Here is a 14,753-nt window from a genome sequence, read left to right as displayed (position 1 = left end):
GGGGGGGGGAGAGGTGGGAGGGCTCTCAGACCCTGTCAACACACCATGTCGCTTTCTCCAAGCCTGGGAAGCGTTTGCCCTGCTTAGGGAAGGAGGTGCAATGCTCTGACACAATACTGAAGCCTTGCTGCCAAAGCTGGGCAGGGGAAGCCTCTTCACCTGGGAGGCAGTGCCCCGGTAGGTGGGTGGGCAGGCGAGGGATCATTAAGCAGCTAACCCTTCCTCACCACCCAGCCTTGGCCTCAGGCCACACCCCTCCCTCATGTGCTGGGCCCTCTCCCTGCTTCCTGGTGAGTACAGGCACTTTTTTTTCTAGGAAAAAACCCACTGTTCAATATATACCCTCAAATTCCTTTAAAGTGGATGGTTTTTAAAAGGAACTCTATACTGTTAGGCAACATTAGGTACAATGAAGTGCAGGAGAAAACAGAACAGATCACTCTTTTCTGCTGAAATGGGATTATATATGCATAAGAGCTGTTCTATGCAGAATGATGGAGCTCTTAGTATGGTCAAATACTAGATCATTAAAGAAAGTGCTCAATCCTTTTTTTTACTAGTAACATGATGTAGAATGTCAGTGCAGCCATCAATATTACAATAAATACTTGCAATTACTATAATAGTGTTGTCCACTGCACAAGAAAACACCATAAAGAAGCAGAAACAACCCAGAAGTCAGCTTATCAAACCAACACATCTAGAGATTCCAACAATAAAACTTATATGAAGGGATATCATAGATATGACAAATGAAATAATATAGAATAAAAAACAATTTAATCATATTTTAAAAGCTTTTATAAACAACTTATTTTAAATATATTTCTGTGGAAATTAATGTTTTGAAATGAAGAATAATAATTTAAAAGTTCTAGAATTATACTGTTTCTGTTCATGTATCTGGTTTTGCTGCTGCAAAATTGGTGCATGCAAACCAGAAAGACAGAATGCTCCAGAACTATCATGCCTTTTTAAAAAAATATATATATTTTCAGGCTCTACCTATATTAGTGCTTCAGACTATAGTATAAATTATTGCTGGTCTTCAGTAGGTACTTGTTCAGCAGCAAGGCAATCAGTCTCATACTTTTTCTTCAGACCTTTTAGGTATATTCGCAAACTGTCTGGATCCAGTCGAGAGTTGCGGGCAGTTTGAACTAACATATTTGCTAAGTGATATATAGCCTTCTTCTTTAATGTCTCAGGAGTACTTCTTTGTTGCTTCTGTTATTTAAAAGGACATGAACAAATTAAAACCAGACTTTTAGCATTATATTTACTATTGATTAGTTACTTAGTTGCCTAATGCCAACAATCTATTGGGACTAACAACAGATTTTAAACTTCCAAAAGTTTCAGCTATAAACAATTAACATTATACATTTAATTAACATTAACATTTCAAAAGCACATCAACCGCCAAAAACAAAAGCATAACTCAGAATGTCACCGTTGAATAAGCCATGACAACCAACTCATCATATAGGGAATAAGATAGATGCCAAAAGTGTTGGTGCCCAGCAATCCTTGCTGGGGGAAACTTCGCACAGATGGGGGACTACAACCAAATTGTTCAAGTCAGGAGAGGCATTCTGATAGGTCTTTTGATCCCAAGCTGCATATTGCTGTAAATTAAAACCAACACTTTGAATTGGGCTTGCAAATGTATTGGCAGCCAATGTCGAGGCTGCACTATCAGCGGTGAAGTTGGACCAATTGCACCAGCAAGGGGGCCTAGACTTGGAACTTTCATTTATTAAAAACATGAACAAAAAACAATTGGCCTCCAATTAAGAAAGTTAAAATGTGAAACATGCAGACAGATGAGCCAATTTGAGCTGATAATTTGAGTTATACGTGGTGGTTTTTGTTTTAATTTTTTTAAAATCATTGTTTTTTCCTATGGTATGCTGCATTAACTGCCACTATGTTGCCTGTATATACAATGCAAAATAAATAAACTACAGAATTTACTTCCAAGCAAAATTGTTTAAAATCAGCACCTAACAAAAAGAGCTAACACCAGAGAATGTTTTGAGATAATACTACATACCAACATTTGTCTAGAAATCAGAGTTATGATCTCCTTGGCATCCTGTATTATTGATGGTGGAAGAGAAGAAACCTCTGCAGCTTTAAGTCCTAAATATAAAACATATGAAGCTGTTTTTAATTGTCAGAGGTAGAGAATGTTACATTTAATCAAAAAGTCTATGAGGACCAATGATGATGTAATGCTCCTGGTCTTTTAACCAAAGCTAAAAGATTAGGAGCAGAGCAGGCCACAAGATGACACGTAACCTCCACCTATCCTCCCCTCCAAAATCCCATCTCCTTTCCCACGTGAGCTTAAACCATGGATTAGTGTTACATCTGCATAAATGCTAACAAGAATTTTCTTCTTTAACAAGATTTGAAGCAGCTTTGCAGATCCTAATAAAGAGGGTTTTTATCAGTTATCATAGTTAGTGTTTAACTACAGTTAGGAGTTGTACAAATATAATGCTAAGTCATGGAAAGGTAGGGTAGAATTCACTCCAAACATGAGATGAGGGAGCACATGCTCACATGACTTAACCACAGCCAAGAGGTCAGCAGCATTACATCTGCACTAGCATCTAGATTTTTTTAAAAAATAAAAAACCTTTTAATGTCAATCCTGAAAATGCTTCTTATTAGTATTTGACTGGGTAATTTGCTTAGCAGAAAGTTGAATCAGAATAGCATGTTCAACTGTCATGTTGAATCAACTGTCATATTGATACCCAAAAGGCTCAACAAGGTTTCTTCAATTTACATAATATTCCCCCATAACAGACTAAATAATGATTAAATAATGAGAATGAGAAGAGGAACACCAATACCGCCATTTCTTTCTTCACGATATTATATCGAATAGTACTGAAAATACAGTGGAGTAATACAAGAGACTGAAAAGAAGTGGAACATTTTGCAGAGTGGAGAGGCTAATGACAGCAGCAGTAATAACAAGTAGGTAATAAAAATCTTAGTAAGCGTCTGAGTGAAATAGATGCACAAACCATATAGTTCTAAATACAGAAAGTAGTGGCTGAATGAATCCCTCTGCACATGCAGACAACATCTTTCATGTGTTTAATGGAACAGGTATCTAGGTACTCTTGTTTTATCTCTTCATATTAATGTTCTATATGTTTATTTCTGTAAATTATAACAATCCATATAGCATATTACCATAGTTTTTTTCCTCCGTGTGTCCTTTAGAAAGAACATAAGTATAAGCAATTTTCTCCCTACTTCCATAACTACTTCTCACGTGTTGCACTTCAAAGTAATTGTTTTCCACATTGGGATATAAGGCATCAATTTGACATAATTCCAAAAAATGAGTGGCAAAGAGTGTAAATGCCTAAAGTATGAAACAAGAAATTAAATAGACTATAAATTATTGGAAAAGAGAAATCTTAATGACTATTACTATCTTTTATAATAGTTAGGGAAATTTCATGCACTTATTGATTAAAATATTAATAATACCTTCAAATTAAGAAGATATTCACAGACTGCGTAACATATGCCGATGCCTTCTTCAGCACTGGTACCTCTGCCAAGCTCATCAATTATGATAAGTGATCTGTCATTAGCATTTTGTATGATATATGCTATCTAGAGAGAAAGACATCAAATTTCATTACTAGCAGTAGCATGTGAGGATAAAATCTGTTAATAAGAATTCTCATTTCCTGCCCAAAACAAGAGTCAGGAAATTTACTTTAGGAATGTTTTACCAGCTGCCACATAAAAACAGAACATCCATCAACACAAACAGCTCAGTCTAAGAGTTCTGAATGCACATTCAATGCACACAGAGGCTACACATCCCTTTTCAAACTGGTAGCAGCTCCATTAGGGATGCTGTCAGTCAGCAAAAAGAGGTGCTAATAACAACTGAATGCCTCTGATTGATTACTTGTGCATAAGTGTGGGCTGAGCAGGACCGATATCTGAGCCCCCACTGCTACCACCTTTGTTGCCTTCCAAAGGGCCCCCAAACCAGAGGCGGGAGCCTCCAGCTCTTTGACAGAGCCACAGATAGGTTTGGGGGCTTATGGGAGACAGGAAGGAAGGAAGCAGCAGCAATATTTTCATCTAATTGTTATTTCAGTGTGAGAGATAAAGTAACACAAGTCAATGTAAAAGGCAATATATGGTTTGGCACAATATTCAGCATAGAAGCTGAACCACTACAGAAAGAGATCCACTTTCTGAATGGACGTTCCCTGTCTCCTCTTCCAGTCCCCTCAAAAATGGCAGGGGATGTGGTTCAATTGCTCATAGCTGGAGTGGGGAACTGGAAAATGGAATATCCCCTTGTATGAGTAGAAGTCCCTTTGATTCCCCTCCAGAATTCTGATGGATCCTAGCCATTATTATTTTGCAACAAGAATGCACAGTCTGGGGAATTTAAATGGTAGCTTACAAAGTGGCATGTGTATGTTGGTGGAGGTGTTTGCATGGGAAAGGGACTGGTGTGCTGAGGAAGAAGAAAATGAAAACATTGGGTATGTGCAGCCTATTAGTCTAATCTTTGCCCTGTAAGGAGAAAAACAGAAGCAGAGGTCCTTGAATATTTATATGTAAGCAAAATGTACAAACCTGTGGGCCAATTAAATATTAATCAAGGCCACTGATAAAAGAAACACTAAGCTCATCTGAATACCTCTTTCATCTCCTTCATGAATGTTGATGAATTTGTTTCTATATCATCATCCATACCTATTCTAGTAAATATTTGCTCAGCAATCCTAAATGAAGAATATTCTGCTGGGACAAAAGATCCTGCAAATTAAAGAGAAGGACAAATTAATGTGAGGAGAAGTTGGCAGTAATGTTGCAGTTTAATGTTAGCCATGTGAAATTCTTAAAATAGTAGGAAATGATAAGGTTCTCTCTTCTAAATAACAACTTTGTAAGGCTCTGTTGACAGGTGACTCCTGTCTTCAGCCTTCTCTGGTCAGAAATTGTCTTGTGTGGTGATGGCAGTATGGGCCTCACCCTTATCAATAGATACTCAGGCAAACAGGGAGAAGGGGTGCAGTCATATAATGGGAAACTGCACAGCCTGGGGAATGAAAGATAAACAAAAGAGAAGAAATAAGTATTCTGGGCTGGGGAAAGGAAGAGAAGTCAGACAGAGACTGTGAGTGATGGAACAGATTTGTAGAGGGGTGGGGATGGCGAGATTGTATCAGAACTGATTAAACAAGATAACTAAACAATGTTATTTGAAACTTAAGTTCCTGATTATGAGAAATTGCTGAGACCTCCTGTAAGGATAGTAACCTCACCAGGTCTCCTCTAAAACTAAGACAGACTTGGGACTCTGAAGGAATCAAGGCTGTTAAAAGTTGCTGAACTTAAAGGGAAAGGAAAGTGTAACACATTGGTTTACTAAAATCACTGGATAAGAGAAACAATGAAAGTTCAAATAACTGCTTACCAATTTGTGCCATAATCTGAGAAAGGGCTATCTGTTTTAGGTAAGTTGACTTTCCACTCATATTTGGTCCTGTAATTATGATAAAATTACTTCCCTCTGTGATGTAAGTATTGTTGGCAACAGGTTTCTCAAAAGATATTTTTTCAAGAACAGGGTGCCATCCTTCCTTTATTGCTAATGTGTCAGTAAACTCAGGACGTACTAAGAAAAAATAGATAATATTTAAATGTTTTGCTGTTAATAACAAGTATATTGCAATACTACTTTGGTTAAGTCTTGTTCTTGTTACATGTTAGTTTATGAGAAATCTAGTAATCAATAAATTCTGAACGAAATAGGCAAATAAATTGAGTAAAACTGTAATCCTCATGTCTTAACAATATAATTCTACATACATTTACTCAGAAGTAGGTAATTGGGTAAGACTGCAGTCGAAGGAGGCAGCTGTCAGCAAAGTGTCACCAATGGGTAAACAAACATGGTTGGTGGCCACTGTGGATAGGAGCCAACCTTAGCTCCCATTCAAAAGTGGTGGCACCACCCACCTAGCACTGAAACTGCCCAGTGCCTGACAGAGTTGTGAGTGGTGGTGCAGCACCTAACCTAGCTGACTACTGTGCTGGGTCTGAGCCTAAGAATAGTTCCACTGATAGGAATAATATAAAGAAGTAACTTTTTGAAAACTTGAACTTTAATGCAACAAAGTTCAGGGGAGTGTTTCCTTAAATAATATTTGATTTTTGCTATATTTTGCTTGTCCTGTATACGAGTACTCACTATTTGCTTCTATTTAAAAGACGCATACGAAACAATTGAAGGACATGTGAAGCAACTTATTAAAGTCTTATGAAAAAGCAACAAAAACTAAGTGAAGCTTCAGTTTGATAGCCAATCATATTTTCAAAGATGCTCGACAGAATAAAAAAGAATATTACACCCAGATCTTAACTTCTGAGTCAAAGAATCTGTCTAAACAAACTATATTACATATGGTTTGGTGATGCCATGATGCTATAGTAGTGGGAAGTATTTGCATGTTGATGCGGGCAATCTTTGAATCTGCCAATTACATTATGTCAGCACTATTATTTGACTACAGTGGTACCTCGCAAGACGAATGCCTTGCAAGACGAAAAACTCGCAAGATGAAGGAGTTTTTCGTTTTTTGAGTTGCTTCGCAAGACAAATTTCCCTATGGGCTTGCTTCGCAAGATGAAAACGTCTTGCAAGTTTGTTTCCTTTTGGATTTTCAATGCATTCCTATGGGAAACCGTGCTTCGCAAGATGAAAAATTCGCAAGACGAAAAAACTCACAGAACGAATTAATTTCGTCTTGCGAGGCACCACTGTAATTCGCAGTTTGGGGACAGGGGAGGTAAACCGCAAGTTTTAGTAAAAGCTTTTCTAAATAACAAAGCTACTCACCATAGTCAGAAAGCGTACAGGCGTGGGCAAATGACTGCAACATATCCAGCATAGACACTGCATCAGAGAGTTTGTACAGGCAATGAATGTGTTCATAAATTTCACTCAGTAATTTACACACTATCCTGAAAGCACATAATAGCACAGTTTATTTTATTCCTCAAAGCAATAGACAAAATATTTAATAAAAATGTTGAGCTTTTAGTCTAAAATAGCAACTGTATTCCAATACAACTAAGAATAAATCAAATACAACTAAATGTATAATTGTCTACTTATATGGAAGTGGACAACTGCCAAGCAAGTTCAGCAGTCACAGTTTTCTTCAAAAGAGTGAACATCTCAAAAATACAGGGTTCATTTTTAAAAAAATGAAAGGGAAATTCAGGAGCTTCAAATTTCTCCATAATGCCTGGGGGTTAATCAAAACCACAATAACAGAAGGTCATCTAGAATGTATATTGCAGATCAGGACAAGTTTCACCAAGGCCAAGAGGATGCCAGTGTGTTTAATGACCCAAATAAAGAAAGCTATTAGAAGCTAGAAGGCTTCTTTCAATAAGTGTAAGTCTTGCCCAAATAAGGAGAACAAAAAGGAACACCAAGTCTGGTGAAGTAAGTGGAAGCAGACAAGAAGGGATGCAAAAAAATAAAATAAAAAATCAAGGAAATCACTGAAGACATTAAGATCAACAGTAAAATATTATTTTATTAGACGCAATAAACTGTCCAGGGAGATGGTTAGCCCTTTGTATGACCGGAGTGTCAAAGGAGGAAAACATGGAAGACAGTAAGGAATTGCACAACTTGTTTTAAGAAAGTTGCAAGCTTGAATCTAAGACCTGAAACTGGATGAAAATTCCAAGTTTCAGTGAAAATTCCTAGTTTAAAATCACTACCCACAAAAAGAGATTTAAAAGCTCATATCCAAATGTTAATTGGGCACAATATCAAATAAAAATGTTTGAAGTATTCTTACAAGTATGTCATGTGATAAATTTCTCTCAAAGACTCTTGGCATCTTTCATTCATTTTCATTAAGTCTTGTGAAGTAAAGCTATACACATTTTTCATTTTAGTAATCTGTAGGGAAATTTCAAAAAGAGATGCTAGATAAGCATAAATAACTACTCCCAGAAAACAAAGCAAGAGCAATTTGAAAAACATGAGAGAAAAATGCCTTCATTATTTTTTTAAAAAGAGAAAAGCAATAGTAATAAAGCAGAAATGTAAATTGAAAATAATTAGTGTGCAATTATTTTATCACTGGATAATGTACACCACCCCATAAATGTTTATTAAAATAGCAAGTGCTTTTGTATGCGTTTAAATTGTGGTAGCAAAAGCTAACCCACTGTAAGATTAAACATTTCTAGGCTTTAAAATGAAGAAATTTGTGTTCAGATTATAAACACCCTCTTTGGTCATAAGTATTTACATGACAGACTACTGAAGAGAAAATGAATGCAGCATACAGAGAAGAATCTTCACCAAATGTTGTTTGGGTTGGAATTCTGTGCCACCACAGATTTCTGTAAATATAGCTTCTTGTCCAAAGATATATTTCTTTATTGACTTGTGTAGGGATGCAGGATGGAAAAAAGATGGGGGGGGGGGCAGCAAGTGGCATCATTCCAGCAAGGAAGGGCCACTGGCAGGGATGGGCTTCTGTACCCACAGATTTTTAGGGATACAATAGAGATCTCTCCATTGACTTGGAGATGGTGGGGAAATAGAATAAATACTATAAATCTCCAGGATTTCGATTGACTTGATGTGAAAAACCAATTCCAATCCCTCCTGCAAATCACTGCACTTAGGAGTGCCCTGAGAAAATACTTGTGATTAATATCTAGACCTATTTTCCCAAGCTTGTTTGATTTTGTTTCTTGGGGGAAGGGAGAAACGGCTGAGCATTTTTTGGACATGAGACCACAGAGTCACTTGGATATTTGGGGAGTCCTTGAGCCACTCAAGATGCCTTGTTTTTAATGGAACAATTCAATTCAGAAATGTAAGACTCTTCCTAGAATTACCTCAATACAAACCCCTAGAATATATACAAGAAAATCCTTATTTTCATTTCTGTAACGTTGCAAGTTAGGGTAGTTAATGAATATTTACAGATATTATAGAAAGAATATTATTTATAACAGGCTAGATCCAGACTGCATTAGCTGAAATCAGCATGACTTCACTTAATCGTATTAATTACATTTTCACACTGATTTCACTGGGTTCTCAATACCACAAAGAGTGCAGCCTTGTCTTCTTAATATTGATGGCTGGAGGGAAGGGGTTAGGATAGAGCATAGGTGCCTCTCGAACCAGCTATCCCACCAGTGGTTCACTTGCTTCTTTTAATAAGTGTGATGCCCCAAAATAGCATCGGAAGGTTGGTGGTTCGAGGCCCTGCGACAGGGTGAGCTCCCGTTGTTCAGTCCCAGCTCCTAGCAGTTTGAAAGCACGCAGTGCAAGTAGATAAATAGGTACCGCTCCGGCGGGAAGGCAGTGTTTCCGTGCGCTGCTCTGGCTTTGCCAGAAGTGGCTTAGTCATGCTGGCCACATGACCCGGAAAAACTGTGTGCGGAAGCAGACAAACGCCGGCTCCCTCAGCCTGTAAAGCGAGATGAGCACTGCAACTTCAGAGTCGTTTGCGACTGGGGTACCTTTACCTTTACGAGTCCCAGTTTAAAGCTTAAATATTAAGACACTTTAATCTTACCACCTTGCTGAGAGTGAAAATGAGAACAGGGAGTGTGACAACCTTGTATTTCTAGTGCTAAAAATAGCAACAACCCCCATGAATGATCTTGACAGTAACTTCAGCATGGAGACTAGTACTGTGACTGGCTGGATAGTGGTGAGGAGTAATTCTTAGGACAGCAGCATGGTAAGCACTGGGCTAGCCCCTAAAGGGGGATAGAGAAGAGTTACAGAATCAGTGATCTGTACATCAGAATTGATAGCCTGAACATCAGAGAAGAGACGGCCTGAAGCACAGTGGTAAGTAGTAGTGCATCTGAAGCTGGATCTTGGCTGGACAAAGGGAAAATTACTGCCATTTATCCAGTATGAATTGAGGCAGCAAGCTTGGCATGTTAATGTGTAAATAAGGGTGCATTCTACACCCATCAAATCTCAATGAAAATTCACTAACTATAATGACCCAACAGCTCCAAAATGTGTACCTTGGTAAATTCTGAAGGAAGTTGACCATTGTGTATTGCTGCACAGTCAGCACTCATCTGAATAAAAAATCCTCGTGCGGAACTGAAGCTTGTTTTCAAAGGAAGGTTGTATTTTTCTGCAAGCTGTGCTATCATTCCTTAATAGCAAGATGCAAAACAAAAACATTTTATAATGTAACACAGTAAAGTTCATCATAGTTTCACAAAAATATTGACGGAAGTACTATTTATGCAAACAAGTACAGGCTATGATATTGCAGAAAAAGTATATATATTTAAAGTACCCAAAATTAAATACCTAAACAGTGAAGTACCTGCAATATCATCCACAATCTCAGTGTATGTTCTTCGTGCTATATCAAGAAATTCATTTATATTAGGCTTCACTGCATAGCATTTCTGTGTTCTCATATTCAAGCATCCTTTTGTGTATCTTGTATCATCATTAATGACAGTTTTAATCTTTTCAAGTATGACTCCAAACCTAGAAATATATAAAATTGGGGCAAAGTCTTTGCCATATTTTACAAATGCTGTATTTATCTAAAAGTAATGTAATTAAAATATTCAAATCCACAACCTCTATACTTCATATTCACTGGGTTGTAACCAAAGTTGTCTGTACCTAAGTGGATTGGACTTTCACTTTCACAGCAAAACAGCAAAACTTTGCCTTCCTCTCCTTTCCCCTGCAGCCCCCTGCACACACTCAAAATTTGCTCTGGCAGGTTGGTGGAGAGGAAGGTAAAGGCCTACTACATGAGTAGAAGTCCACTCTTCATGCTGAATTTTGATATTTTCAAAACCCTAATAACATCTTCATATATAATGCTGCACGATCTCATGTTAGATACTTTGCATGGGTTTCCTAAATATAGCTTAGATGTGAACAATAATTTTCTTTGTCAGAATTCTTTGTTTACTGGCAATTTTATTGAAATCAATAGCATATTTTTCTTCTTCTTTAATGTGAGCGCTAGTTTTACACCCAAGTATTCTTTTTCATGGTATGCTTTGTTTCTAACTAATCAAGTTGGTTATTTTCTGTCTTTCAACAAGTTTCCTGCTCTTCCAGTCAGCCACTCCTCCAATAGAGTCAACTTGCAAGCTGGCCCTTTCTTTCAATGGGAGGAAGAGCAATCCGAAAGAGTCTCAAATACCTTCCTTACTCTACTAGAGAAAATAAAATGCACATTTTACAAAAACAGGGTGCAAGAAATAATAACATCAGTGTCAAAGATGTTTTTTAAAATAAAACAGTACCTGTTGTCTTCCAAAGAACTATAGTAAGCCTTTAACAATGGTGTTTTATAGCTTTTTAAAGAATCCTGTTAAAATCAACATGAAAAACTGATATATTCAAGTGTACAGAAATGTTAATGGATTCAATACCCTTTCATTCATTTAGGTTTAACTGGAAAAAACAGCTAATAAAATCTGTCAATATTAGATGATTACATAGAACAAGATATTTTCTGTACGCTGAACTTGTAAGTATAAGAGTCAATTTAAAATAAAAATCTAAACATTAATGTTTTAACCTCTTGGCTGATTATTGTATGAACTTGGCTCACATTCCAGGAAATACCATTAATATAAAGAACAATCTTGCGCAAGATAGAATTTTATTGCTTTTGAACTCTAATCAGTTTATTTAAAATATATACAACCTGACTCTTAATCAAAATTGACTCATGTGGCAGCTAACAATTAAAAAGTAACAACTAAAACAAACAAAACATCATTGAGTGTTAGCTAACTGACTCATTAAAGGTAAAAGGACTCCTGACCATTAGGTCCAATCGTGGCCGACTCTGGGGTTGCAGCGCTCATCTCACTTTATTGGCCGAGGGAGCCGGCGTACAGCTTCTGGGTCATGTGGCCAGCATGACTAAGCCGCTTCTGGCGAACCAGAGCAGCACACAGAAATGCCATTTACCTTCCCACCGGAGCAGTACCTATTTATCTACTTGCACTTTGACGTGCTTTCGAACTGCTAGGTTTGCAGGAGCAGGGACCGAGCAATGGGAGCTCACCCCGTCGCGGGGATTCGAACCACTGACTTTCTGATTAGCAAGTCCTAGGCTCTGTGGTTTAACCCACAGCACCACCCGCGTCCCTAACTGACTCATTAGGTGATAGCTAATGTCTCACAAGTAGACTTCCATTTGCATGATGAGACTACCCCTTTCTCTCTTCCACACACTCCCAAGAGAGGTCCTTCTATCTTCTAGAACATATTTTGGGTGTGCGCAGGGGGCTGCATGGCGGGGGGGGGGAGGCGGATCTGTTCTACAATGGTGTCCATTTCACTGACAAATGGACATATTGGATTTCACCCATTAAAAACATGGGAGCAGAGAGAGAGAGTGCTAGGGCCACCCCCGCCCTCAAGGCGCATTAATTGCTTCCACAACCCTGGTAGCCTTTTCTTCCAGACAAAATGTAGTTGACCATGATAGATAATGGTCAAACATACAGAGCATGGATCAAATTGCTCCAATAATCCTATCCACATCCTCAGCTCACAACTGAAAGACATCTAAGTAATAAAGTACTGATAAAATTACTCCCTGGATACATTCTGCATTTGTATCCTTTCAAAAGTGGGATCAAAGTTGTGAGCGATTTCCTTTGCAAAATACCTTGTATCATAGAAGGCCTCTGATGGCACAAGGTAATCATGGGGGTGGAAGGGATAAAAGCCTCCTCACAAGAGCTTTGCTGGATATCCGAGCATAGATTTCTAGCACAGAGTAGGCTCCAAGATGAGCTCTAGACAATGACTAGCCATGCTTACTCCAAATATGCTTTTGTCTATGTTGTAGCCGTCTTTTTAAAGCATACAATTGTCAGGCCAGCGTTCTGGAGATGAGCAGGAAGTGATCAGGTAAATTATACAGGGGCAGGAGGCCTAAGTAATCAATTGTTCAGACTGAGGAATAATGCCAGGCAGCAGCTTTCCAGCACTAGGTGAAATAATAGCCCTTTGTTACTGGATGCCTAGTTGCAATAATGGATGCAATAATACCACCCTCTGGCCATCTGAGGTGGTGAAGCACAATAGATGGCAAGCAACTGGTTCCCTTCTCTGGCAAACTAACACAGTGGCACAGATGGTAAAGGGCCTGGTTCCCACTGCAGGAGGACTTGGTTTTAAGACTCATAGGGCCAAATGATAACCGTAACTGACATTTAACATAAAGCTTCAGGACAGAATACCTTCAAAGGTTCTACAAGTTCCAGGGTGTGCTTCAGATAAATTAAATTAGTTATCTTTGATTCAGATGCATTAACCTGTTAGAAAGCAGAAAATGTATATACTTTATCATTATTTTACTGTTTTATTAGCATAATGTGGCCTAGTTCTGTTGTGCTTAATATAATTGTTGCCTGTTCAATTGTATTCATATTTTTTTCTGTATGAAGCATGACCACAAATGTTAGGAATGTTAACTGACTTATTTCCTTTCTCCCTAATGAACTGATCACTTTGACTGGCACTGTTATATCACCATCATTTAGAATCATCTAATATTGACACTTGGTGATTCTCTGTTTATCAGTTTTTGAAGTGAAACAGGAGCCTCTTTCATACACTTTGGGTAGGGAAAAAGAAATACACACCCGCACCTGCACCCCAGTTACTTAGCACCTACCTGTTCACCTAGGCAACACCTTAGTGGTCAAAACTTAACAATCTCATTCTATGGTGCTATGGAGAAAGGGGGAATTTATTGTGGACCACCAGCTTGCCACTTCTAGTAATCTACTAGAAATGTTCTAGTCGGGAATTTAGCTTTAGTGTCATGAAGACTAAATAGTAGCACCTATAGCTCTAGGCAGGCAATTAGTGAAAGATAACATAGTAGCAGGTCTTAACAGAACAGTAATTCATAGGGCTCATAACATGGGCTACTTTATTACTGGATAAAGGTTGATCTGTGAATTCTAGTTTTATTGATTTGGATGGCCACCAATCATGTATGATCTGGTTGAGATTCCTGCATTGCAGGAGATTGGACTAGATGACCCCTATGATTCTGTGATCCTGTGTACTCTTGCCTTCTACTTCACTGGCCAATATGACTACATTTCTGTATCTGGAACCCAGCATTAGGCCTCCTGTTTGGGTGGATGTGGGCACCTTATTTCTTTTTCATCTGTTTGAACTTTTAGGACTTTTGTGTTATTGGTACCTTCTTCAAGTTAAAGTATTTTGTATGCTTTTTATATAGAATTATTTCACTTTTTGTCCTTTTTATAATATATGTAGTTTTATTCAGTCACCATTTGAAAACATTCTCTTATTTGAATTTTCACTGGAGCTTGTACATCTTTTTTTCTAGTGTTATATTACTGGAGGCCAAAAACATTATTAACAATATTAACAATATTAGCTATGTGTTGTAGGAAGTCATTATTTTGTAGATTGGGACTATGTACCTAGTGGTTATAACCAACAAATGCCAAACCTAAAAATAATTTGATTTTCAAAAACATAAAGTGTAAGTGTAATTCAGTGAAAATTAAACACAGATAAATTCCATTAAATTGTGTGAATTATTAAAATAAATATAATACGGTATGTTAAATTAATTTTTTTATTAGTAATTAACGAACGTTTAAAATATGTTCAATACCCTGTAATTGCA

At 37.7% G+C, this 14,753-nt stretch overlaps 1 protein-coding gene across 5 annotated transcripts in view; it reads right to left on the bottom strand.

The window, feature by feature from the left end:
- Positions 1 to 971: 971 nt before the first annotated feature.
- The window catches only part of MSH4 (mutS homolog 4), a 30,739-nt gene continuing 16,957 nt past the window's right edge, over positions 972 to 14,753 (bottom strand). For 4 of the 5 annotated variants that reach the window (XM_081008962.1, XM_081008964.1, XM_081008963.1 and 1 more), the window contains 12 exons: positions 13,321 to 13,395; positions 11,362 to 11,426; positions 10,413 to 10,582; positions 10,099 to 10,235; positions 7,887 to 7,990; positions 6,908 to 7,032; positions 5,483 to 5,683; positions 4,703 to 4,821; positions 3,520 to 3,648; positions 3,217 to 3,391; positions 2,057 to 2,145; positions 972 to 1,227 (listed from right to left, as the gene is read on the bottom strand). In XM_081008962.1, coding sequence (XP_080865088.1) covers positions 1,036 to 1,227; positions 2,057 to 2,145; positions 3,217 to 3,391; positions 3,520 to 3,648; positions 4,703 to 4,821; positions 5,483 to 5,683; positions 6,908 to 7,032; positions 7,887 to 7,990; positions 10,099 to 10,235; positions 10,413 to 10,582; positions 11,362 to 11,426; positions 13,321 to 13,395 — 1,581 coding nt within the window. In that variant the 3' untranslated portion in view covers positions 972 to 1,035. The remainder of the gene's footprint in view (positions 1,228 to 2,056; positions 2,146 to 3,216; positions 3,392 to 3,519; positions 3,649 to 4,702; positions 4,822 to 5,482; positions 5,684 to 6,907; positions 7,033 to 7,886; positions 7,991 to 10,098; positions 10,236 to 10,412; positions 10,583 to 11,361; positions 11,427 to 13,320; positions 13,396 to 14,753) is intronic. The other variant, XM_081008966.1, reaches the window with a different exon arrangement.

The sequence above is a fragment of the Podarcis pityusensis genome, assembly GCF_964106645.2.
Source record: "Podarcis pityusensis genome assembly, chromosome: 6".
Lineage (NCBI taxonomy): Eukaryota > Metazoa > Chordata > Lepidosauria > Squamata > Lacertidae > Podarcis > Podarcis pityusensis.
Note: the sequence above shows the minus strand (reverse complement) of the source record. Positions and strands in the feature narration are given on the sequence as shown.